The sequence below is a fragment of the Sus scrofa genome, chromosome 14, assembly GCF_054392235.1.
Source record: "Sus scrofa isolate SSC_HxYL_T2T_F1_AM1 chromosome 14, Sscrofa_HxYL_maternal_Yorkshire_Landrace_v2.0, whole genome shotgun sequence".
NCBI classification, from domain to species: domain Eukaryota; kingdom Metazoa; phylum Chordata; class Mammalia; order Artiodactyla; family Suidae; genus Sus; species Sus scrofa.
This window is the reverse complement of record NC_139396.1, coordinates 164,108,937-164,132,653: the sequence shown is the minus strand read 5'-3', so window position 1 is coordinate 164,132,653 and position 23,717 is coordinate 164,108,937. Positions and strand designations below refer to the sequence as shown.

General features: G+C 42.7%; 1 protein-coding gene across 2 annotated transcripts; it reads right to left on the bottom strand.

Annotated features, from left to right (window-relative positions):
* Positions 1–213: 213 nt before the first annotated feature.
* Positions 214–18,223, bottom strand: LOC100153720 (olfactory receptor 13G1-like). 2 transcript variants are annotated; one of them, XM_084997849.1, is made up of 4 exons: positions 17,933–18,223; positions 6,032–6,288; positions 4,759–4,875; positions 214–3,419 (listed from the first exon to the last, which is right to left on the bottom strand). In XM_084997849.1, the coding sequence occupies exon 4, from the start codon at positions 3,355–3,357 to the stop codon at positions 2,443–2,445; it is 915 nt and encodes a 304-aa protein (XP_084853975.1). In that variant the 5' UTR covers positions 3,358–3,419; positions 4,759–4,875; positions 6,032–6,288; positions 17,933–18,223; the 3' UTR covers positions 214–2,442. The 2 variants fall into 2 exon arrangements, with proteins under 2 accessions (XP_084853975.1, XP_084853976.1); XM_084997850.1 differs by lacking the exon at positions 6,032–6,288 and having other exon boundaries at positions 346–3,419; positions 4,772–4,875; positions 17,933–18,083.
* Between the last annotated feature and the right edge of the window lie 5,494 nt (positions 18,224–23,717).

Here is a 23,717-nt window from a genome sequence, read left to right as displayed (position 1 = left end):
AACTCAAATTTCAATCACCACCTGTCCCAGTCTCTGTCCTTGGGCACATCAAACCGATGAGAGTGTGGCCTGATGAGGAGTTGCTTGTGCCCCATGCTCAGCTGAAAATTGAGTTTAGCCAGAGGAAAATCAGTATAATGACGCCATCCTTTCACAGGTTATTTCTGTCCTGCTTTGCCTGGTATACAACACCCTCAGCTACAAAAAGAATTGTGGCATTAAAAGGTTGTTTTATTCGGGAGATGATACTTGCTGCCTATGTGGAGGCTAATCTGATACAACCTACTGAAAGATTACAGAATTAGAAATAGCACAGTGTCTCTTTTTAAATCTCAATTTACAAAATTTCATTATACATACATTTTATTTTGGAAATAAAACAGAAGGAAAGAACGAGAGAACTTTCTGAGAATTTGAATCTAGAGCTTGACTGCTGCATATCTTGATAACTGCATTCCCATGCCGATAATGAAATACAGGACTTCCCAAATGAATCAATTCGGAAAAGCCTGGAATGCCATGTAAAGAAGTACATGGTGTTTTCAAAAGTGAGAGAAACAGGTTCTCTTTTAAATAGTAAGTACGGAATAATCCTCTATTTAGTAAAGTCTGTGTATGTGCAGGAACGCATACAAACAGGAAAAAAACAAGAAAAAAAACCTGTTTACACCAGAATGTTATAAATGGTTACCTCTCAGTGGAATTACAGGGGTTTTGCTCGAGTATATTCACCCTTTAAAGGTCTTATTTTCTAACTTTACCAGCATAGAATCCCTTTGTAATGAAAAGAAACCCCATTATCTTCTTCGGGACATCCCTACAGCACACAGCAACAGAAACCAGGAATTCATATGAGTTAGGGGTGTGAGCCTTACAGTGGCTGCCTGGGCTGCGGGTCCTCCACGAGGGCTCTGGACGGGCACCGCACTGCAGTGCCTCCCCCAGTGTGGAAGAGCCGTGCCCCTCACGCAGATTATGGCTTCAGGGTTCTGGTCTGGAAGCACCTCCTGCAGACCTCCTGCTTCCCCTGAGGACAGAGCATCTCAGAAAGCTAAGCCTACATACATGGAGGGCAAAGCCACAGCGTGGGGCCCACTAACCCTCAACATTCAGCTGACTGATCACCCCCTCCTCCCTGTGACCTTCTGTGAAAGCTCAGGCTCCAGGACTGTGCTGCAAACTCAGCCACTGGCCACCACCCAATTTCCACAGGCATCACAAATCTCATAAACAGGAAGTTTGTTTCTGATTAGGAAAATAAAGACAATGGTCACCATTCACTGACTGACCATGTCACAAAAATGCCTCTGCCAAGCCTTTCCAAAACTGGGTCTAGCGGTCTATTTGGTAGAAGTCATCCCTACCTCTCACTCCTTCTGTCAGTCAACTGGTCTTTACTGGGTGCCTGCCATGGGCCTGGTGTGCAATGCTTCCAGAATGAATTGCTTTAGACCAACAACCAGGGATTGAAGATATGAGGTGGACAGGACCGGGTCCTCATCCTCAGAGGACTTACAGTGTGTACAGGGAGAGAGACAAGACAATGTGGAGGAGTCAGAGTTGCTCAGAGAGGGTGCCAAACCCCACAAGACTGAAAACCCTGTTCCCTCAAGGGTCCTTTCTCCCACATTCCTTCAAGCCACACAACCTCCCCACACTGCCGCCCCCAGCAGTGCAAAGTCAAATCACAAGGGAACAAAAAGTGCTTGCCCGTGAAGAACCTCATCCCCAGCACCTGTCCTGGTGCCCAAACCCTCCTGAACCCAACCTTCCTGGAGCCAGCGTCTTCCAAGGAGAGGTTGGCTGGATTCCTGGTTGGTGGTGGAGGAAGAAGGAAAGGAAGCCTCCAGGCCGCTGCCCTTACTGATGCCTGTAACATCTTTACACTGCTGACTTGAAAAAGCCTTGTCAAAATAGTACCCTAAAAAGCACTCCCCTTTCTGAAGGACTCCTCTTGGAGACTCTGCTGCCTGGGAGAACCTGTCCTCCTGAAACTCCTACCCTCCATTCAGCCCCCTCCTTCCCTGCTCAGCCCCCACTCTGACTAAGGCAAAGGCCACCGCAATGGAAGGAGCTCACAGCGGGAGAGCCCGAGCAAACCCTGGCTTGTCCACAAGATCCAGAGATGGCCTCCTTGGGAGAACCTGGGAGGAGGGTCGGAGAAAGGGCTCAGCCCACCTGCACATGTACTTAGTGCTTCTCAGGTCATGAAGAAGTCACACACAACCCCAGGTTTTAGGGGCAACTGGAGGTTTAGGGGCAACTCCAGCCCCCAGGGCATAATGGGTCAGAACTGGTCCCATGGTCACTGAATGGTACTTCACGTGTGTGCTCAGAGAAAACAACAGAGGCTTCCAGGACCAAACATGCCCCACTTTAGGGAAAACTGTGCTGGGCCCCACCCTGGGGGGATGGGGGCAGGCTGGGTGACGAGGACAGACCTCAGCGGTAGGAGAGCAGCCTCCCGAGTGCCACTTTCACCTCTGTGTTTCTCAGTGAGTAGATGAGGGGGTTCAGGGAGGGTGCCACAGAGGTGTAGATCACTGACACCAACTTGTCCTTGTCCAGCGAGTAGCTGGACGTGGGGCGGATGTAGGTGTAGATGACAGTGGAGTAGTACATGGTGACCACCAGCAGGTGGGAGGAACATGTGGAGAAGGCCCGCTGCTTGCCCGCAGCTGAGCGTATGTGCAGGATGCTGCTGATGATGCAGCCATAGGAGAGCATGATCACGGAAAAGTTCCCCACCGCCAGGAAAAGATCCGCAGTGAAGGCCATGGTCTCGTTCAGGTGGGTCGGGGCACAGGAGAGCTTCAGCAGAGGCGGGATTTCGCAGAAGAAGTGCTCAACCACATTGGAGTGGCAGAACGGCAGGCGCAACAAGAGGCCAGTGTTCACACCGGTGTTGGTCAGGCTGACTGTCCACACCACTCCTGCCAAGAGCTGGCACACCTGGGGGCCCATCAGGGCACTGTAGTGGAGGGGCCGACAGATGGCAACGTAGCGGTCATAGGCCATGGCAGAGAAGAGTAGCAGCTCGGCCCCCATGGACCACGTGAAGAAAAAGAGCTGGGCCATGCAGCCCCCATAGGAGATGGTCCTGCTGGCCACCATGCCCACCAGCAGCTTAGGCAGGATGGTGGAGGTGCAGAGGATGTCCACCAAGGCCAGGTGGACCAGGAAGAAGTACATGGGGGTGTGCAGGGCTGGGCTGGAGCTGATGACCGCCACGATGAGCAGGTTTCCCGAGAGGGCCACGGTGTAGAGGAGCAGGAAGGCGAGAAAAAGCAGTGTTTGCAGCCCAGGAGGTTCGGAGAATCCCAGAATGAGGAACTCGGTGACCAGCGTCTGGTTCATCACCACCCTGGTGGGTGCCAGGCTGGGGCCCTCTGGGAGCCCAGGGGCTGCTCTGCCACTGGCTGTAGAGACAGAGGGACTCACTTTTACACTGGAGCTGAATGTTCCATCTTGCTAGAATGGGTGTAGCAAGAAAGAGAAGTTCAAATCCCAGGCCAGCAATAAAAGTGGAGCTTTGTGCCCCTGATAATTTTGGACCCCTGGGAAACTGCAGTGAGAGCAGCTGCCCAACGAGGTGTGGAGAAGCTCCAGTGCCCACCCCCTCTCTGCTGGTGCAGGACCGAGACGGCCACTCCCCCAAATCCCCAGACTCCAAGACCTGGACAGCGTGCATGACGTGTCCTTCCCTAGCCCTCATGGAGCACTGAGCATGTGTGGGGTTGCAGTTGGGCTCGACTATCAGGGAAACCCAGCAGAAGGGTTCCTGAGCTCTTTCTCCTACTTGAAACGTTTTGTTTTGCCACACATGCACGCAGTGTCTGGTCACAAAGGAAGAATGGCAAGATAAAGTAACCTTTTATGGCAAAGAACCTGTTTCCAAAATCCTCATGTCGCCTCCTAGACTGACCACAACAGGGCAGCATGGACTGAAGTCAGCCAAGGGTCTTCACACCCAGGGTCACTGGAATGCCAAGAACCAGAATGGTACCAAACCCAGATCTGGCAGCTGCCTGCCCCTGCACAACCCATTACGGGGACCCCTGCAAATTAGAGACATGTAATCACCAAAACTCTTCAGCTGAATGAAGCACCCCCCGCCACCAGGATCATCCAGAAATAGTGGGCACTTGGGCTCATGGAGGCCAGCTTCTGGATGGAGGTGCAAGTGAAGGTGTCTTGGCACTTTATAAACTGGGGTTCCATGGGGGGCACTGAGCGGATTTCAAGTTCATGCTTTTTAAAAATACTTCACCACTTAGCTTGCAGCACTTTAAAGAAAAAGGAGATTGTCACAAGTCTGCATAAAGCTGGGGACCAACCAACCACTGCATGGTGTGTCTTCAGTCTGGTCTCCCTGTGCCCGCCTGCTTTAGAGTCAATGCCTGGAGATTAGGGCTTTCCCGAAATGTGACAGAGATGTGTCTCTGTGAGCGGTGGTCCAGAATGACATCCAGACAGCCAACTGGAATGTCTTCACTGGTGTGGAAAACACTAACACTTCTCAACCAGCAATTTCTCACGGTAAAGAAGAGAAAGACACACACACACACACACACACACAGATGGAGAGAGTGATTTTATACCACCTTTTGTGCACATTACTCACTTCCCTTTTTACAGAACTTTTGTTCTCCAACATGACAGGCAAAGGGGTCTCACGGCTCTTAGTCCCAGAGTAAAATAGCATCATCCACCCAAATCAAAGCACACACATGACACATAGAATCCACATTCACTCACAGGAGGTGCTTACGAAAGATGGAAAAGAATCTCTGGAGCTCCTGGTATCCTCTGAAGAAACTCCCTTCTCAGGAAAACACTTGAGAATTCTTGGCAATCACTTGAAGAAAGAGTTGACTAAAAGGGAAAAAAAGTACCATGGGTACACTGCAGACAAGATGAAGGTCAGGCAGAGATGGTGAGCCCGGCTGGAGAAGCCCTGCCTCATCTGACGTCCACAGAGATGGCTCACAGTTAGTGCTTGGGGGCCCTGAGGGACCAATTAGCCCAGAACCTGCTCTCCCTAATTAGGCAGAACCAGCTCATGGATCCAGGACTCTCTGGAGGAGCTGACCAGCACCTTGGGGACAGGTCTAAGCCCTGCCAAGGAAGAACTGAGGTCATCCTTGGCACAGGCTGGTGTTTCCTGCCTGGAATTGGGGCTGTGCTTAGACGTGCCCATCCAGGGACTGGCTGACCAGCAGCAGCAGCATGGACAGGATGCGCAGAGCTGACATGTCAGACGTTGACGTTGTCCTGGCATCCAGGCAGGGAACAAATGGACCCATCATTTCGGCTGAGGGCAGACACTGACCTTCCTTCCCAGAAAGAAACACACAAAATTCAGGGTAGCCTCTGTCAGTGGGTCTGTGGTCCATGCTGCTAAGGACATCACCCGATTTTAGTGTCATATGCTGGCTAAAGGCCGCCTGTCAACGGCCACTAGTGACACTGCTCTCAGCATCGGCTCTTTCACTGCTGCCTCCCTCGCAAGACCAGCAAGTACAGACTTCATCCAATCATGGCAACAACTCCTCTTTTTTTTTTTTTTTTTTTTTTTTTGGTCTTTTGCTATATCTTGGGCCGCTCCCGCGGCATATGGAGGTTCCCAGGCTAGGGGTCGAATCGGAGCTCTAGCCACCGGCCTACGCCAGAGCCACAGCAACACAGGATCCAAGCTGCATCTGCAACCTACACCACAGCTCACAGCAACACCGGATCGTTAACCCACTGAGCAAGGGCAGGGACCGAACCCGCAACCTCATGGTTCCTAGTCGGATTCGTTAACCACTGCGCCACGACCGGAACTCCCCAACAACTCCTCTTAACAGTTGCTTACCAAACGTGGGGGGAATGAAAACCACCCTGCCCTGGGCAAACCACACCTGGGGAGTTCCTTGCTGCTGCACCGTGTTAAGGCTCCAGCAAAGTCTCTGCTGTGGCATAGCCTCAATCCCTCTCTGGAGAAATTCTACATGCTGTGGGTGTCGCCAAAAAGGAAAAAATCACACACCTGGGCCAGCATGAACCAGTGGCTGCAGCTGCCCTGCTCCTGGAAAGCTTTAGGACTTTCCAGTCCTCAGGACGTTAATGTGGAATCGGTGGTGGCTGGTCACCACATCTTCTCAGACTCATCCTGCTGCTCTTGCCTGGACGTCTTCAGTTCCCCTTTAGGGCACCTACCAGTTTGGGTCTATTTATACTTTGCGTTTACACCGTGGGACGTTAGGGGCATCCAATATGATGATTTGATATATATATGTACGCACTCTGAAATGATTACCTCAGTAAAATTAATTAATGTATTCGTCAGTTCCCAGACTTACTCTGTTTCGAGAATGCTCAGTGTTAGCTCTCTTAGCACATACCAAGTATACAACGCAGTGTTATTAACTCTGGTTTCCATGCAGTATAGTCAGCCCTTAGAACCTACTCATCTTATAACTGAGTGTTTGTACCCTTTGATCAACCTCTCCTCATTCCCCACATTCCAAGCTCCTGGCAAGCCCCATTCTACTCTCCGTTTCTATGTGATCCAATTTTGTTAGATTCCACATGTGAGCAGTACCGTACTTATTTGTCATTTTGTCTGGCACATCTCACTTGGCACAATGTCCTCCAGATTCATCTCGATTGTCCCAAAGGGCAGGGTGACTTGCGTGGGGTTGTCTGATGGAGTCGTTAGTGTTTCCCGTGTATAAGATCGTGCCATCTGTGCAAACACAGACACTTTCACTTCTCCCTTTCCGATTTAGTTGCCTTTCCTTTCTTTTTCTTGCCTGTTTGCCCTGGCTAGGACTTGCAGTACTGCACTGAATAAAAGTGGTGAGAGTGGGCCTCCTTGTCCTAGTCCTCATCTTGGAGGAAAAGCTTTGAGCCCTTCACCTCTGAGGAAGATGCTGGCTGGGGGCCGGTCACCTATGGCCTTTATTATATTGAGGTACCTTCTTTCTGTACCTAATGGTTGAGGGGTTTTTTTCATGAAAAGATGGTTTATTTTTTCAAATGTTTTCTCTACATCTATATCATATGGCTTTTAATCCTTTATTCTATTAATGTGGTGAATCATACTGACTGATTTGGGAATATTGAACGATCCTTGCATCACAAGATTAAAAGTTGAGCATACTTTTTAATGTGCTCTTGAGTTTGGTTAACCAGTATTTTTCTGAGATTTTTGCATCTATGTTCTTCAAGGATACTAGCCTGGAATTTCCTTTTCTGATGGAGTCCTTGTCCCACTTTGGTAATAGGGTGACATTGGACTGGTAAAGTGACTTTAAAGTGTTTGCTCCTCTTAATACTTTCGGAAGAATTTCAAAGGACTTGTGTTTATCTTTAAATTTTTGGTATAATTGACCCCATGGGGCCATCTGGTCCTGGGTTTTTTTCTTGGGGGTGTTTTTTATTATTATTATTGCTTCAATCTCCTTACACGACTTACTCCTTGTGCATTTTCTTCAGCTTATCTATTTCCTCCTGACCTAATTGAAATGCTGCATGTTTATAGGAATGTGTTCATTTATCCTGGGTCATCAGTTTGGGGGACAGAATAGTTCATACTACTCCTTTATGACTGTCTCTAGATCTGTGGTGTCTGCTGTAATGTCTCCCCCTTCAATTATTTGAGTTCTCTCTTTTTTCTTGGTCTAGCTAATAGCTTTTAATTTTGTTGTTCATTTTTTAAAGAAATAGCTCTTAAGTTTGTTATATTTCCTATTGTCTTTCAAGGCCATATTCATTTTTTGCTGCTCACATCTTTAACATTTCCTTCCTCTGTATCTTTGGGCTACGTTTGTTGTTTTTTAGACTTCCTGGTTAGGTCATTTATCTGCATTAACTCTTCTTTCAATGTTGGTAGAATTCACTTATGGCACCAACTGGTGCTGGGCTTTTGTTTGCCGGGAGTTTTTAAATTACTGATTCAATTTCATTACTGGTAATCTGACTGGTCATAATTACTATTTCTTGCAGGATTCAGTTGTGGGAGATTGTACATTTTTAAGTATTTTGTTGTTGTTGTTATTGTCATTACTCTAGGAGATAGATATGAGAAAATACTCCTGTGGTTTATGTCCGAGAGGTTTTGGCCTATGTTTTCCTCTAGGAGTTTTATAGTATCTAGTCTTATATCTAGGTCTTTAATCCATTTGGAGTTTATTTTTACGTAAGGGTTAAGAAATCTCCTAATTTCATTCTTTTCCATGTGGCTGTCCAGTTTTCCCAGCACCACTTATTGAACAAGCTGTCCTTTCTCCATTGTATAGTCTTGCCTCCTTTGTCACAGATTAGTTGGCTGTAGGTGCATGGGTTTAATTCTGGGCTTTCTATCCTGTTCCACTGATCTATATTTCTGTCTCTGGGCCAGTACCATGCGGTTTTGATGACTGTTGCTTTGTAGTATGGTCGGCAGTCAGGGAGCCTGATTCCTCCAGCTCCATTTTTCGTTTTCAGGATGTCTTTGGATATTCTGGGTCTTTTGTGCTTCCAAACAAACTTTAAAATATTTGGTTTGAGTTCTGTGAAAAATGTCCTTGGTAATTTGCTAGGGATTGCATTGAATCTGTAGATTGCCTTGGGTAGTATAGTCATTTTGATAATATTAATTCTTCCAATCCACCAGCATGGTATATCTTTCCATCTGTTTGTGTCATCTTTGATTTCTTTCATCAGCATCTTGTAGTTTTCAGAGTACAGGTCTTTTGTCTCTTCAGGTAGGTTTACTCCTAGGTATTTTAATCTTTTGGATGTGATGGTAAATGGGATTGCTTCCCTAATTTCCTTTTCTGCTCTTTCATTGTTAGTGTATAGAAATGCCGTCAATTTCTGTGTGTTAATTTTGTATCCTGTGACTTTGCCAAATTTGTGGGTGAGATCTAACAGTTTTCTGGTAGTGTCTTTAGGATTCTCTAGGTATGGTATCATGTCATCTGCAAATAGGGATAGATTTACTTCTTCCTTTCCAATTTGGATTCCTTTTATTTCTTTTACTTCTCTGATTGCTGTGGCTAGGACTTCCAACACTGTGTTGAAGAGTAGTGTCGAGAGCGGACATCCTTGTCTTGTTTGTGCTCTCAGCAGGAATTCTTTCAGCTTTTCACCATTGAGAATGATGTTTGCTGTGGGTTTGTCATATATGGCCTTTATCATGCTGAGGTAGGTTCCCGTTATGCCCACTTTCTGAAGGGTTTTTATCAGAAATGGGTGTTGGATTTTGTCAAAGGCTTTTTCCACATCTATTGAGAGGATCATATGGTTTCTATTCTTCAGTTTGTTAATATGGTGTATCACACTGATGGATTTGCGGATATTGAAGAACCCTTGCATCCCTGGGATAAATCCCACTTGATCATGATGTACAATCCTCTTAGTGTATTGTTGGATGCGGTTTGCTAGTATTTTGTTGAGGATTTTTGCATCAATGTTCATCAGTGAAATCGGCCTGTGGTTTTCTTTGTTTGTGGTATCTTTGTCTGGTTTTGGTATCAGGGTGATGGTGGCCTCATAGAATGAGTTTGGGAGTGTCCCTTCCTCTGCAATTTTTTGAAATCGTTTCAGAAGGAGAGGTGTTAGCTCTTCTCTAAATGTTTGATAGAATTCGCCTGTGAAGCCATCTGGTCCTGGACTTTTGTTTGTTGGAAGTTTTTTAATCACAGTTTCAATTTCAGTTCTTGTGATGGGTCCATTCATCTTTTCTATTTCATCTTGGTTTAGTCTTGGAAGATTGTACTTTTCTAAGAATTTGTCCATTTCTTCTAGGTTTTCTGTTTTATTGGTGTATAGTTGCATACAGTAGTCTCTTATGATCCTTTGTATTTCTGTGATGTCCGTTGTTACCTCTCCTTTTTCATTTCTAACTTTATTGATTTGAGTCCTCTCTCTTTTTTGCTTGATAAGTCTGTCTAGGGGCTTATCGATTTTGTTGATCTTTTCGAAGAACCAGCTTTTCATTTCACTGATCTTTTCTATGGTTTTCTTTGTTTCTATTTCATGGATTTCTGCTCTGATCTTTCTGATTTCTTTCCTTCTACTAACTTTAGGTCTTGTCTGTTCTTCTCTCTCGAGCTGCTTTAGATGTAAAGTTAGCTTGTTTATTTGAGCATTTTCTTGTTTCCGGAGGTGGGCTTGTATCGCTATAAACTTTCCTCTTAGAACGGCTTTTGCTGCATCCCATAGGTGTTGGGGTGTCGTATCTTCGCTGTCATTTGCTGCCGCATATTTTTTAATTTCCTCTTTGATTTCGTCAGTGAGCCATTGGTTGTTTCGTAGCATGTTGTTTAGTCTCCACCTGTTTGTGTTTTTTGCAGTTTTTTTCTTGTTGTTGATTTCTGGTCGTATAGCATTGTGGTCGGAAAAGATACTTGAAATGATTTCAATTTTCTTAAAGTGAGTGATGTTGGATTTGCAGCCCAGGATATGATCCGTCGTAGAGAATGTTCCATGTGCACTTGAGAAGAATGTGTATTCTGTTGCTTTTGGATGGAATGTCCTATAAATATCTATTAAGTCCATCTGGTTTAATGCATCATTCAGGGCCTGTGTTTCCTTATTGATTTTCTGTCTGGTTGATCTGTCCATTGCTGTAAGTGGGGTGTTAAAATTCCCCACTATGATTGTGTTATTGTTGATTCCTCCTTTTAAGGTTGTTGGCAGTTGCCTTATATATTGTGGTGACCCTGTGTTGGGTGCGTAGATATTTAAAATTGTTATATCATCTTCTTGGATTGATCGTTTGATCATTATTTAATGTCCTTCATTGTCCCTTAAAATAGTCTTCATTTTAGAGTCTGCTTTGTCTGATATGAGTATTGCTACTCCAGCTTTCTTTTGATCCCTGTTTGTGTGAAATATTTTCTTCCATCCTCTCACTCTCCATTTGTATGTGTCCCTAGAAGTGAAGTGGGTCTCTTGAAGACAGCATATACATGGGTCTTGTTTTTGTTTTTTGTTGTTTTTTTTTTCCCACTGTACACCAAGGGGGTCAGGTTATCCTTAGATGTATACATTGCAATTACAGTTTTTTCCCCCACCCTTTCTTCTGTTGCAACATGAGTATCTAGACATAGTTCTCAATGCTATTCAGCAGGATCTCCTTGTAAATCTATTCTAAGCTGTGTCTGATAAGCCCAAGCTCCCGATCCCTCCCACTCCCTCCCCCTCCCATCAGACAGCCACAAGTCTCTTCTCAAAGTCCATGATTTTCTTTTCTGAGGAGATGTTCATTTGTGCTGGATATTAGATTCCAGCTATAAGTGATATCATATGGTATTTGTCTTTGTCTTTCTGGCTCATTTCACTCAGGATGAGATTCTCTAGTTCCATTCATGTTGCTGCAAATGGCATTATGTCATTCTTTTTTATGGCTGAGTAGTATTCCATTGTGTATATATACCACATCTTCCGAATCCCATCATCTGTCGATGGACATTTGGGTTGTTTCCATGTCCTGGCTATTGTGAATAGTGCTGCAATGAACATGCAGGTGCACGTGTCTCTTTTAAGTAGAGTTTTGTCCGGATAGATGCCCAAGAGTGGGATTGCGGGGTCATATGGAAGTTCTATGTATCGATTTCTAAGGTATCTCCAAACTGTTCTCCATAGTGGCTGTACCAGTTTACATTCCCACCAGCAGTGCAGGAGGGTTCCCTTTTCTCCACAGCCCCTCCAGCACTTGTTATTTGTGGATTTAGTAATGATGGCCATTCTGACTGGAGTGAGGTGGTATCTCATGGTAGTTTTGATTTGCATTTCTCTTATAATCAGCGATGTTGAGCATTTTTTCATGTGTTTGCTGGCCATCTGTACATCTTCTTTGGAGAAATGTCTATTCAGGTCTTTTGACCATTTTTTCCATTGATTGATTGGTTTTTTTGCTGTTGAGTTGTATAAGTTGTTTATATATTCTAGAGATTAAGCCCTTATCGGTTGCATCATTTGAAACTATGTTCTCCCATTCTGTAAGTTGTCTTTTTGTTTTCTTTTTGGTTTCCTTTGCTGTGCAAAAGGTTTTCAGTTTGATGAGGTCCCATGGGTTTATTTTTGCTCTAATTTCTATTGCTTTAGGAGACTGACCTGAGAAAATATTCATGATGTTGATGTCAGAGAGTGTTTTGCCTATGTTTTCTTCTAGGAGTTTGATGGTGTCCTGTCGTATATTTAAGTCTTTCAGCCATTTTGAGTTTGTTTTTGTGCATGGTGTGAGGGTGTGTTCTAGTTTCTTTGCTTTGCATGCAGCTGTCCAGGTTTCCCAGCAATGCTTGCTGAAAAGACTGTCTTTTTCCCATTTTATGTTCTTGCCTCCCTTGTCAAAGATTAATTGACCCTAGGTGTCAGGGTTTATTTCTGGGCTCTCTATTCTGCTCCATTGGTCTGTCTGTCTGTCTGTTTTGATACCAGTACCACACTGTTTTGATGACTGTGGCTTTGTAGTATTTCTTGAAGCCTGGGAGAGTTATGCCTCCTCCTTGGTTTTTGTTTCTCAGGATTGCTTTGGCGATTCTGGGTCTTTTGTGGTTCCATATAAATGTTTGGATTGTTTGTTCTAGTTCTATGAAAACTGTCATGGGTAATTTGAGAGGGATCGCATTGAATCTGTAGATTGCTTTGGGTAGTATGGCCATTTTTACAAAAATATGAATTTTTCCAACCCAGGAGCATGGAATATCTTTCCATTTCTTTTCATCTTCTTTGATTTCTTTGATTAGAGTATTATAGTTCTCGGCATATAGGTCCTTTACCTCCTTGGTCAGGTGTATTCCGAGGTATTTGATTTTGTGAGGTGCAATTTTAAAAGGTATCGTGTTTTTGTATTCCTTTTCTAATATTTCGTTGCTGGTATACGGAAATGCAACTGACGTCTGAATGTTAATCTTATATCCTGCTACTTTGCTGAATTTATGAATCAGTTCAAGTAGTTTTGGGGTTGAGTCCTTAGGGATTTCTATGTATAGTATCATGTCATCTGCATACAGTGACAGTTTTATCTCTTCTCTTCCTATATGGATGCCTTTTATTTCTTTTGTTTGTCTGATTGCTGTGGCTGGGACTTCCAGTACTATGTTGAAGAGCAGTGGTGAGAGTGGGCATCCCTGTCTTGTTCCAGATTTGAGTGAGAAGGCTCTCAGTTTTTCCCCATTGAGTATTATATTTGCTGTGGGTTTATCATAAATGGCTTTGATTATATTCAGGAATGTTCCCTCTATACCCACTTTGGTGAGAGTTTTGACCATGAATGGATGTTGGACTTTGTCAAATGCTTTCTCTGCATCTATTGAGATGATCATGTGGTTTTTGGCTTTTCTTTTGTTAATGTGGTGTCTGATGCTGATTGATTTGCGTATGTTGAACCCTCCTTGTGAACCTGGGATGAACCCAACCTGGTCATGGTGTATAATTTCTTTGATATGTTGTTGGATTCGGTTGGCTAAGATTTTGTTGAGAATTTTTGCACCTATATTCATCAATGATATTGGGCGATAGTTTTCTTTTTTGGTGGTATCTCTGTCTGGTTTTGGAATGAGGGTGATGGTGGCATCATAGAATGTCTTTGGGAGTATTCCTTCTTCTTCAACCTTTTGAAAGAGTTTAAGGAGGATGGGCACCAATTCCTCTTTATATGTTTGATAGAATTCACCTGTGAAGCCATCTGGTCCTGGACTTTTATTTGTAGGGAGTGATTTTATGGCCTCTTCAATTTCATTTCTAGTGATCGGTCTGTTCAGTTGGTCTGTTTCTACTTGATTCAGTTTTGGCAGGCTGTAAGATTCTAGAAAATTGTCCATTTCTTCCAGATTGTCAAACTTGTTGCCGTGTAGTTGTTCATAGTATTCTCTTATGGTTTTTTGTATTTCTGCTGTATCCGTTGTGATTTCTCCTTTTTCATTTCTAATTTTGGTTATTTGGGTTGTTTCTCTCCTCTTTTTAGTGAGTCTGGCCAGGGGTTTGTCAATTTTGTTCACCTTTTCAAAGAACCAGCTCTTGGTTTTATTAATTTTCTCTATTGTTTTTTGAGTCTCTATTTTATTGATTTCTTCTTTGATCTTTATAATTTCCTTCCTTCTGCTGACTTTAGGACTTTCTTGTTCTTTTTCTAATTCGTTTAGGTGGAGGGTTAAGTTGTCAATTTGGGATCTTTCTTCTTTTTTGAGAAAGGCCTGTATTGCTATAAATTTTCCCTCTGAGCACTGCTTTCGCAGCATCCCATAGATTTTGAGAGGTTGTGTCTTCATTATCATTTGTTTCAAGGTAGTTTTTAATTTCCTTCTTGATTTCCTCATTGACCCATTGGTCTGTTAGTAGCATGTTGTTTAGTCTCCATGTAGTAGGTTTTTTCTCTTTCCTTTTCCCATGGTTGATTTCTAATTTCATGGCATTGTGGTCAGAGAAGATACTTGAGATAATTTCTATGCTCCTAAATTTATTGAGGTTAGCTTTGTGTCCCAATATGTGGTTGATTCTTGAGAATGTTCCATGAGCATTTGAGAAGAATGTGTATTCTGATTTTTTTTGGATGTAGTGTCCTGAAGATATCAATTAAGTCTAACTTTTCTATCGATTCCTTTAGGATCTCTGTTGCTTTGTTGGTTTTCTGTCTAGAGGATCTGCCCATTGATGTGAGGGGGGTATTAAGGTCTCCTACTATGATTGTAGTCTCATCAATATCTCCCTTTATGTCTGTTAATATTTGTTGTGTGTATCTGGGTGCTCCTATGTTTGGGGCATATATGTTGACGATAGTAACATCCTCTCCTTGGATGGATCCCTTAATCATTAAGTAGCGTCCTTCTTTGTCTTTCTTTATGTCTTTTGTTTTAAAGTCTATTTTGTCTGATATGAGTGTTGTGACTCCTGCTTTTCTGTCATGTCTATTGGCGTGAAATATTTTTCCCCACCCTTTCACTTTCAATCTATATGTATCCTTTGTCCTAAGGTGAATTTCTTGTAGGCAGCATATTGAAGGTTTTTGCCTTTTTATCCACTCAGCCACTCTGTGTCTTTTGATTGGGGCATTCGATCCATTGACATTTAAGGTGATAATTGATAGATGATTATTTATTGCCATTTTGAACCTCGTGTTCCAGTTGATTCTATGGTTCTCCATTCTTCCTTTCTTTTTTTATTTTCTTTTTTTATTTTTTTGGTTGGATGGTCTCCTGTTATTATCTGCTTGAGTGTTTTGTTTTTTTTTTTTTTTTTCATTTTTTTGGGAATGCAATATTTGGTTTTGGCTTGTGGTTGCCCTGTTTTTTAAGTATGCTAACCCCTTCCTATGATTGTGTGTTTTAGCCTGATTGTCCTGTAGGTTCAAACACTTCATTACTATATTAAAATTAAGAAGAGAAACATACAAACAAACAAACAAAAAGGGTTATTTATTTCCTAACATCCCTTGCCCACATTTTATGGTTTTGATGACTCTTTTTTATTTTTTTCTTTTTAATTTTATTTTGTTTGACGCATGTTCATGATTAAATCTGTATGCTGGCTTATTTGAGTGACTCCTCTCTGATTGCAGTTTCCTCAGTCCTAGTTCTTCCTCTTCTTCTTCTTTTTTTTCCTTCCCTTTCCTTCCTTTCTTTTTGGTTTAGAGAAGCCCTTTCAGTATTTCCTTTAACCTGGGTTTTGTGTTGCTGTATTCTTTAAGCTTTTGTTTGTTGGAAGAAATTTGTTATTTCCCCTTCTATTTTAAATGATATTCTTGCTGGATAGAGTATTCTAGGTTGAATATTTCTTCATTTTAGCACTTTAAATATCTCTTGCCATTCCCTCATGGCCTGTAGTGTTTCTGTAGAGAAATCAGCTGATAATCTTATGGGGGTTCCCTTGTAGGTAACATTCTGCTTTTCTCTTGCTGCCATTAGAGGCCTCTCTTTGTCACTAACTTTTGCCATTTTTATTATGCTGTGTCTTGGTGTGGGTCTATTTGGGTTCAGTTTGTTTGGGGCCCTCTGTGCTTCCTGTATCTTGAACCCAGTATCCTTTAGATTTGGGAAGTTTCCAGCAATAATTTCTTCAAATATATTTTCCATTCCCTTATCTTTTTCTACTCCTTCTGGAATTCCTATTATGCATAGATTGGCCCGCTTTATATTATCCCATAGGTCTCTTATATTGCTTTCCAGTTTTTTTATTTGGTTTTCTGTCTGCTGACCGGATTGGGTGATTTCCATTACTCTATCTTCCATATCAGTGATTCGTTCTTCTGCATGATTCATTCTGGTTTTTACTGCCCTTAGTTCAGTTTGCATCTCTGCAAATGAATGTTCTAGTTTTTCTTGGCTCCTCCTTATATTTTCTAGTTCCTTTCTGAGGGTATTTGCATTACTGTTCATATCTTCTCTTAATTCCTTCAGTATTTTCACTATTTCTCTTTTGAACTCCAGGTCTGTTGGACTGCAGAGATCTGTTTCATTGTTGACTGTTTGGGGTGAGTTCTCCTGTTGGTTTGACTGGGGGTGGTTTCTCAGCTTCTTCATCTTGCTTGTTGTTTTCTTTTTCCTGAGGGAGTTGTACTCTCCATGACCGGGCAGTGTTTGCCTTGTCACTGCTGTGGAATATTTCCTGAGGGCTGGCGTTGTTGGTCAGTCTTTTTTGAGGCAGTGTGGCTTTTCTGGAGTGTTGATGGGGCTAACAGGGTTTCTTTGAAGCAAAGGAGGACTTCCTGAGGGCAGACAGGACTGGGAGGTCCACACCACGATGGTAGCAGATTTCACTCGGTCATGCAGAGCTTGCTCTGGTGTTTTTAGGCTGTGGGGTTCTTGCAGCAGGTTGGCGGTGTTGGGCAGCTGTTCCTCAGGAGAGCAGCATCCCCTGGGTGCTGGAGCAGCTACCTGGGTCACTGAGAGCCTAAGAGGCTCTTCCCTAGGGCAGCCCAACTCAGAAGGACGGCCTGAGAATGTAGGCAGATCTTTTCACAGTTTGGCCAAGCTTGTTGCAGCTTTTTTGGGCTGCAGGGGGTCCTGCAGAGAGCTGGCAGTCCTTTGCAGCTGTTCTGCAAGAGTGTGGCACCCCCTGAGGGCTTTGGTGGCTAGCTGGGCCGCTGCCATCCCAAGAGGCTCCTCCCCAGGGCAGCCCGATTCAGAAAGACCGTCTGAGAACTTTTCACAGCCCGGCCAGGCTTGTTGCAGTTTTTCTGGGCTGCAGGGGCTCCTGCCTGGAGCTGGCAGTCCTATGCAGCTGATCTGCTAGGTCTTGGCACCCCCTGGGGGCTTGGGCGGGTAGCAGGGCTGCTGGAAACCCAAGAGGCTCCTCCCCAGGGCAGCCTGACTCAGAAAGACCGTCTGAGAATTAGGCAGATCTTTTCACGGCCTGGCTAGGCTTGTTCTAGCTTTTCTGGGCTGCAGGCCTTTTCTCGGGGGCTGGTGGTGTTTGGTGCTGCTCTGCGGGGGTGTAGCCCCTCCAAAGGGCAAGCAGGCCTGTGCAGAGACAGCCCCTGTGATGGTAGGCTTCAGGCAATTGTTGAGGCCAGCCCTCCTGGATGGCAGGCACCCCCAGGTCCGGCGAGAGCATAGGAGGTGGCGGGGGTGGGGGGAGGGGATGCACTGGGAAGCACAGCTTTCTGCTAGCTAGCAGGCCTGTAAGCTTGCTGTGGTGCGGGGAGTATTCTATGGGGACCCCCCCTTCTTCTCTCCCCTCCCCAGCACAGGTGCAGACCAGGCTCTTCTCCCAGGTTCCCTCTGATGCGGCTTTCCACTGCCCCGCCCCTGGAGTATTGCTCCCTTCCTCTGCGACAGCTTTGTTTTCTAGTCTCCCAGTCTCTGCCCCGCCAAACTTGACAGACCGGTTTCTAGACCTCCCAAGCAGTCTCCACTCCGCCCCCACCCCCCAGCCCATTCTCGGGGACTAACCTCTGGAGCCTAGGTCTCGGTGCCCAGCCCCCACCCAGGCATCCCCCGGCCCTTTCTTGGGGACTAACCTGGAGCCGAGGACTTGGTGCCCAGCCCCCACCCAGGCGTCTCAATTTTTGGTGACTCTGCCTGTAGTTCAGATGGTCCATTCAGTTCTCGATCTGCTTTTCAGAACTCCAACTTACTGCTACACTCTTCACTGCATCTGGAGATTCCTCCAGTTTCTTTGATCTTTCCCCAGAGTAGGTGACTTTCCAGGATATGGGATCCCTTTCTCCTCCTCCGTTCCCTTTTGGGAGCACCTGTCCAGCTCGGATTCACCTTCTCTGTCTCTCCTCTTTTCTGTTGTTTTGCCTAGTAATGTCATGAACTTCTTGCCATTATTGGAGTTTAGGTTCTTCTGCCAGTGATTGGTTGCTGTTCTGTGCGAGTCATTTATCCTGCAGATGTGCTTTTTTTGTTGTGATTGTGGGAGAGGGCGAGTGTGTCCCCCTCTCCTCCACAGTCTTGTCTCCTCTCTCTCTATATATATATATATATATTTTGGATATTCACTCCGTATCAGATATATTATTTGCAAAAGTTTTCTCCCATTTGGTAGGTTGTCTTTTCCTTTTATTGATTGTTTCCTTGCAGTGTTGAAACATTTTAGTTGAATGTACTCCCAGTTGATATTTTTGCTTTTGTTGCCTTTTGGGTGTCAAATCCAAAAAACTGTTGTCGAGGCTAATGTCAAGGAGCTGTCAGCCTGGGTTTCCTTCCAGGAGTTTAGTGGCTTTAGATCTTATGTCCAGGTCTTTAATCCATTTTGAGTTAAGTTTGAGTGTGGGGTGTAAGATGGTGTTTTATTCTTTTGCATGTGGTTGTGCAGTTTTCCCAGCACCAGTTTTCTTTTTTTTTGTAAAAAGTTTTGTTGAAGTATACTTGACTTATAATGTTGTGATAACTGCTGCTGCACAACAGAGTGATTCAATTTTATATGCGAACACATCCATTCACTTTCAGATTCTTTTCTCACATGGATAATCACAGAAAATTGAGTAGAGTCCCCTGTACTATATAGCAGTTATGTTGCCAAGAACATACATTCTTCCATTGTATATTCTTGGATCCCTGTCATAAATTAATTGACCATATATGGAAGGTTTTTTTTTTTCTAGGCTGTGTATTGTCTCCTACTGATCTGTTTGTATGCCAGTGTCATTCTATTTTGATTACTATAGCTTTGCAATATAGACAACTCAAGGAGGGTGATGCCTATTTTTGTTCTTCTTTCTCAAGATTGCTTTGGCTATTCAGGGTATTTTTGGTCGGTACAAATTTTAATCCTTTTGTCATATTCCTATGAAAACAATATTTTAACAATAAAATGGTTAACACCTCTGAGATTTTTTTGGATGTGTTCCATGGTGTTAAAAAATATAAAATAAGAACTTTATACAGTTTAAGGCAAATGGGCTATAGAATGAAAAGCTCTTGCAATGATTCTCTCAGAATTAAACTATTAGTAGTCATAAAAAGAAAACTTAAAGTTTTGCCTATGTTCTCTTCCAGGAGTTTGATGGTGTCTTGCCTTCTATTTAAGTCTTTCAGTCATTTTGAGTTTATTTTCATGCCTGGTGTGAGGGGGTGTTCTAGTTTCATTGATTTGCATGTGGCTGTCCAGGTTTCCCAGCCATTCTTGCTGAATAGACTTTCTTTTTCCCATTTTATGCTCTTGCCTCCTTCGTCAAAGATTAATTGACCATAGGTGTAAGGGATTTTTTCTGGGTTCTCTATTCTGTTCCATTGGTCTATATGTCTGTTTTGGTACCAGTACCACACCGTTTTGATGACTGTGGCTTTGTAATATTGCCTGAGGTCTGGGAGAGTTATGCCTCCTGCTTTTTTTTTTTTTCCCCTCAGTATTGCTTTAGCAATTCTGGGCCTTTTGCGGTTCCATATAAATTTTTGGATTGGTTGTTCTAGTTCTGTGAAAACTGTCATGGGTAATTTGAGAGGGATCGCATTGAATCTGTAGATTGCTTTGGGTAGTACAGCCATTTTTACAAAAATATGAATTTTTCCAACCCAGGAGCATGGAATATCTTTCCCTTTCTTTTCATCTTCTTTAATGTCCTTGATTAATGTTTTGTAGATCTCAACATGTAAGTCCTTTGCCTCCTTGGACTTGGTCAGGTGTATTCCCAGGTATATGATTTTTTGGGGGTGCAATGTGAAAATGTATTGTGTTTTTGTATTCCTTTTCTAATGTTTCATTTTTAGTATACAGAAATGCGACTGATGTCTGAATGTTAATCTTATATCCTGCTACTTTGCTGAATTTGTTGATCAGTTCAAGTAGTTTTGGGGTGGATTCCTTAAGGTTTTCTATGTATAGTATCATGTCACCTGCATATGGTGACAGCTTTATCTCTTCGCTTCCTATTTGGATGCCTTTTATTTCTTTTGTTTGTCTGATTGCTGTGGCTGGGATTTCCAGTACTATGTTGAAGAGCAGTGGTGAGAGTGGGCATCCCTATCGTTCTCCATATTTGAGTGGGAAGGCTTTCAATCTTTCTCCCTTGAGTACTACCTTTGCTGTGGGTTTGTCATAAATGGCTTTGATTATGTTCAGGAATGTTCCCTCTATACCCACTTAGGTGAGAGTTTTGATCATGGATGGATGTTGGACTTTGTCAAATGCTTTCTCTGTTTCTATTGAGATGATCATGTGGTTTTTGACTTTCTTTTGTTAATGTGGTGTCTGATGCTGATTGATTTGCATATGTTGAACCATCCTTGTGAACCTGGGATGAACCCAACCTGGTCATGGTGTATAATTTCTTTGATATGTTGTTGGATTCGGTTGGCTAAGATTTTGTTGAGAATTTTTGAGTCTTTATTCATCGAAGTTATTGGCCTATAGTTGTTTGGGGATTTTTTTGTTTTTGTGGTTTTTTTTTTGGTTTTGGTATTTGGTTGTTTTTTTTTTTTTTTTTTTTTTAGTGGTATCTTTGTCTGGTTTTGGACTTAGGGTGATGGTAGCATCATAGAAAGTCTTTGGGAGTGTTCCTTCCTCTTCAATATTTTGAAAAAGTTTAAAGAGGATGGGCAACAGTTCCTCTTTGTATGTTTTGTAGAATTTGCATGTGAAGCCATCTGCTCATGGGCCTTTATTTGTAGGGAGTGTTTTTATGACATATTCAATTTCATGTCTAGTGATCGGTCTGTTCCGTTGGTCTATTTCTTCTTGATTCAGGTTTGGTGGTCTGTAAGATTCTGGAAAGTTGTCCATTTCTTCCAGATTGTCAAATTTGTTAGCATCAGTTGTTCATAGGATTCTTGTGTGGTTTTTTGTCTTTCTGCAGTATCCACTGTGATTTCTCCTTTTTCATTTATTTTGTTTATTTGGGTGCTTTCTCTCTACTTCTTGGTGAGTCTAGACAGAGGTTTGTCAATTTTGTTTACCTTTTCAAAGAACCAGCTCTTGGTTTTATTGATTGTTGCCTGTTGTTTTTTGAATCTCTATTTTATCGATTTCCTCTTTGATCTTTATCTTTTCCTTCCTTCTGCTGACTTTAGTATTTTTTTCTTCTTCTTTTTCCAATTCATTTAGGTGGTGGGTTAAGTTGTCAATATGAGACCTTTCTTCTTTTTTGAGGAAGGCCTGTATTGGTATGGACTGCCCTCTGAGCATTGCTTTTGCGGTATCCCACAGATTTTGAGAGGTTTGTCTTTGTTATCATTTGTCTCGAGGTATTTTTTAATTTCTTTCTTGATTTCCTCATTGACCCTTTGGTTTCTTAGTAGCATGTTGTTTGGTCTCCATGTAGTTGGTTTTTTCTCATTTCTTTTCCTGTGGTTGATTTCTAGTTTCATGCCATTGTGGCCAGAGAAGATACTTGAAATAATTTCTATACTCCTAAATTTGTTGAGGTTAGCTTTGTGCCCCAATATGTGATCAATTCTTGAGAATGTTCCATGCGCACTTGAGAAGAATGTGTATTCTGATTTTTTTGGATGTAATGTCCTGAAGATGTCAATTAAGTCTAACTTTTCTATTGTTTCCTTTAGGATCTCTGTTGCCTTATTGATTTTCTGTCTAGAGGATCTGTCCATTGATGTGAGTGGGGTGTTAAAGTCTCCTACTATGACTGTATTCCCATCAATTTCTCCTTTTATGTCTGTTAGTAATTGCTGTATGTATCTGGGTGCTCCTATATTTGGGGCATGTATGTTGATGTTTGTAATAGCCTCTTCTTGGATGGATCCTTTAGCCATTAAATAGTGTCCTTCTTTGTCCTTCTTTATGGCCTTTGTTTTAAAGTCTGGTTTGTCTGATATGAGTGTTGCAACTCCTTCTTCCCTGTCTTGTCCACTGGCATGAAATATCTTTTCCCACCCCCTCACTTTCAATCTGTATGTGTCCTTTGTCCTAAGGTGAGTCTCTTGTAGACAGCAGATTGGAGGTTTTTGCTTTTCTTATCCAATCTGCCACTCTGTGTCTTTTGATTACAGCATTCAGTCTATTGACATTTAAGGTGATAATTGATAGATGCTTATTTATTGCCATTTTAACCTCGTTTTCCAGTTGATTCTATGATTCTCCATTCTCCCTTTCTTTTTTCTTTTCTTCTTCTTTTTTTTTTTTTTTTTTTTTGGTTGGATGGTCTCCATTCATTTTCTGCTTGAGTACTTTTTTCATTTTTTTGTGAATTCATATTCGGTTCTGATTTGTGCTTGCCCTGATTTTAAGTATGTTAACCTCTTCCTATATTTGTGTGTGTTAGCCTGATAGTCCTATTGGTTCAAACACTTCATTACCATAATAAAATTTTTAAAAAAGGAAAAGTAAAAACGAATCTCTTTATTTCCTTACTTCCCTTGCCCACATTTTATGATTTCGATGTCTTTTTTATTTTAAACATCTTCAAGATTACATCTGTATGCTGCCTTATTTGATTGCTCTTGTGTGTGGTTTCCTCCATCCTAGTTCTTCCTTTTTCTTTTAACTTAGAGAAGCCCTTTCAGTATTTGTTTTAGAATGGGTTTTGTTTTGCTGTGTCCTCTTATCTTTTGTTGGTTGGAGAAATTTTTTATTTCCCCTTCCATTTTAAATGATATTCTTGCTGGATAGAGTACTCTAGGTTGCATATACTTTCCTTTCAGTGCTTTAAATATCTCTTGCCATTCCCTCCTGGCCTGTGGAGTTTCTGTAGAGAAATCAGCTGATAGCCTTATGGGGGTGCCCTTATAATTGACACTTTGCTTTTCTCTTACTGCCTTTAGAGGCCTCTATTCATCATTAACTTTTGCCACTTTTATTACAATGTGTCTTGGTGTGGGTCTATTTGGGTTCAACTTGTTTGGGGTGCTCTGTGCTTCCCGTATCTTGAAATCAGAATCCTTTAGATTTGGAAAGTTTCCAGTGATAATTTCCTCAAATGTATTTTCATTCCCCTTTCCTTTTCTTCTCCTTCTGGAATTCCTATTATGCATAGATTGGCCCACTTTATATTATCCCATAGTTCTCCTCTGTTGCTTCCATGTTTTTTCATTTGGCTTTCTGTCCGCTGTCCTGACTGAGTGATCTCCATTAGTCTATCCTCCACATCACTAATTCATTCCTCTGCATCATTCATTCTGGTTTTTACTGCCCTTAGCTCCATTTGTATCTCTGCAAATGAATTTTCTAGTTTTTCTTGGCTCCTCCTTCTATTTTCTAGTTCCTTTCTGAGGGGGTCTGTGTTACTGTTCATGTCTTCTCTTAATTCCTTCAGTATCATCACTATCTCCCTTTTGAACTCCAAGTCTGTCACACTGCAGAAGTCTGTTTCATTGTTGACAGCTTTAGGTGTGCGCTCCTGTTGC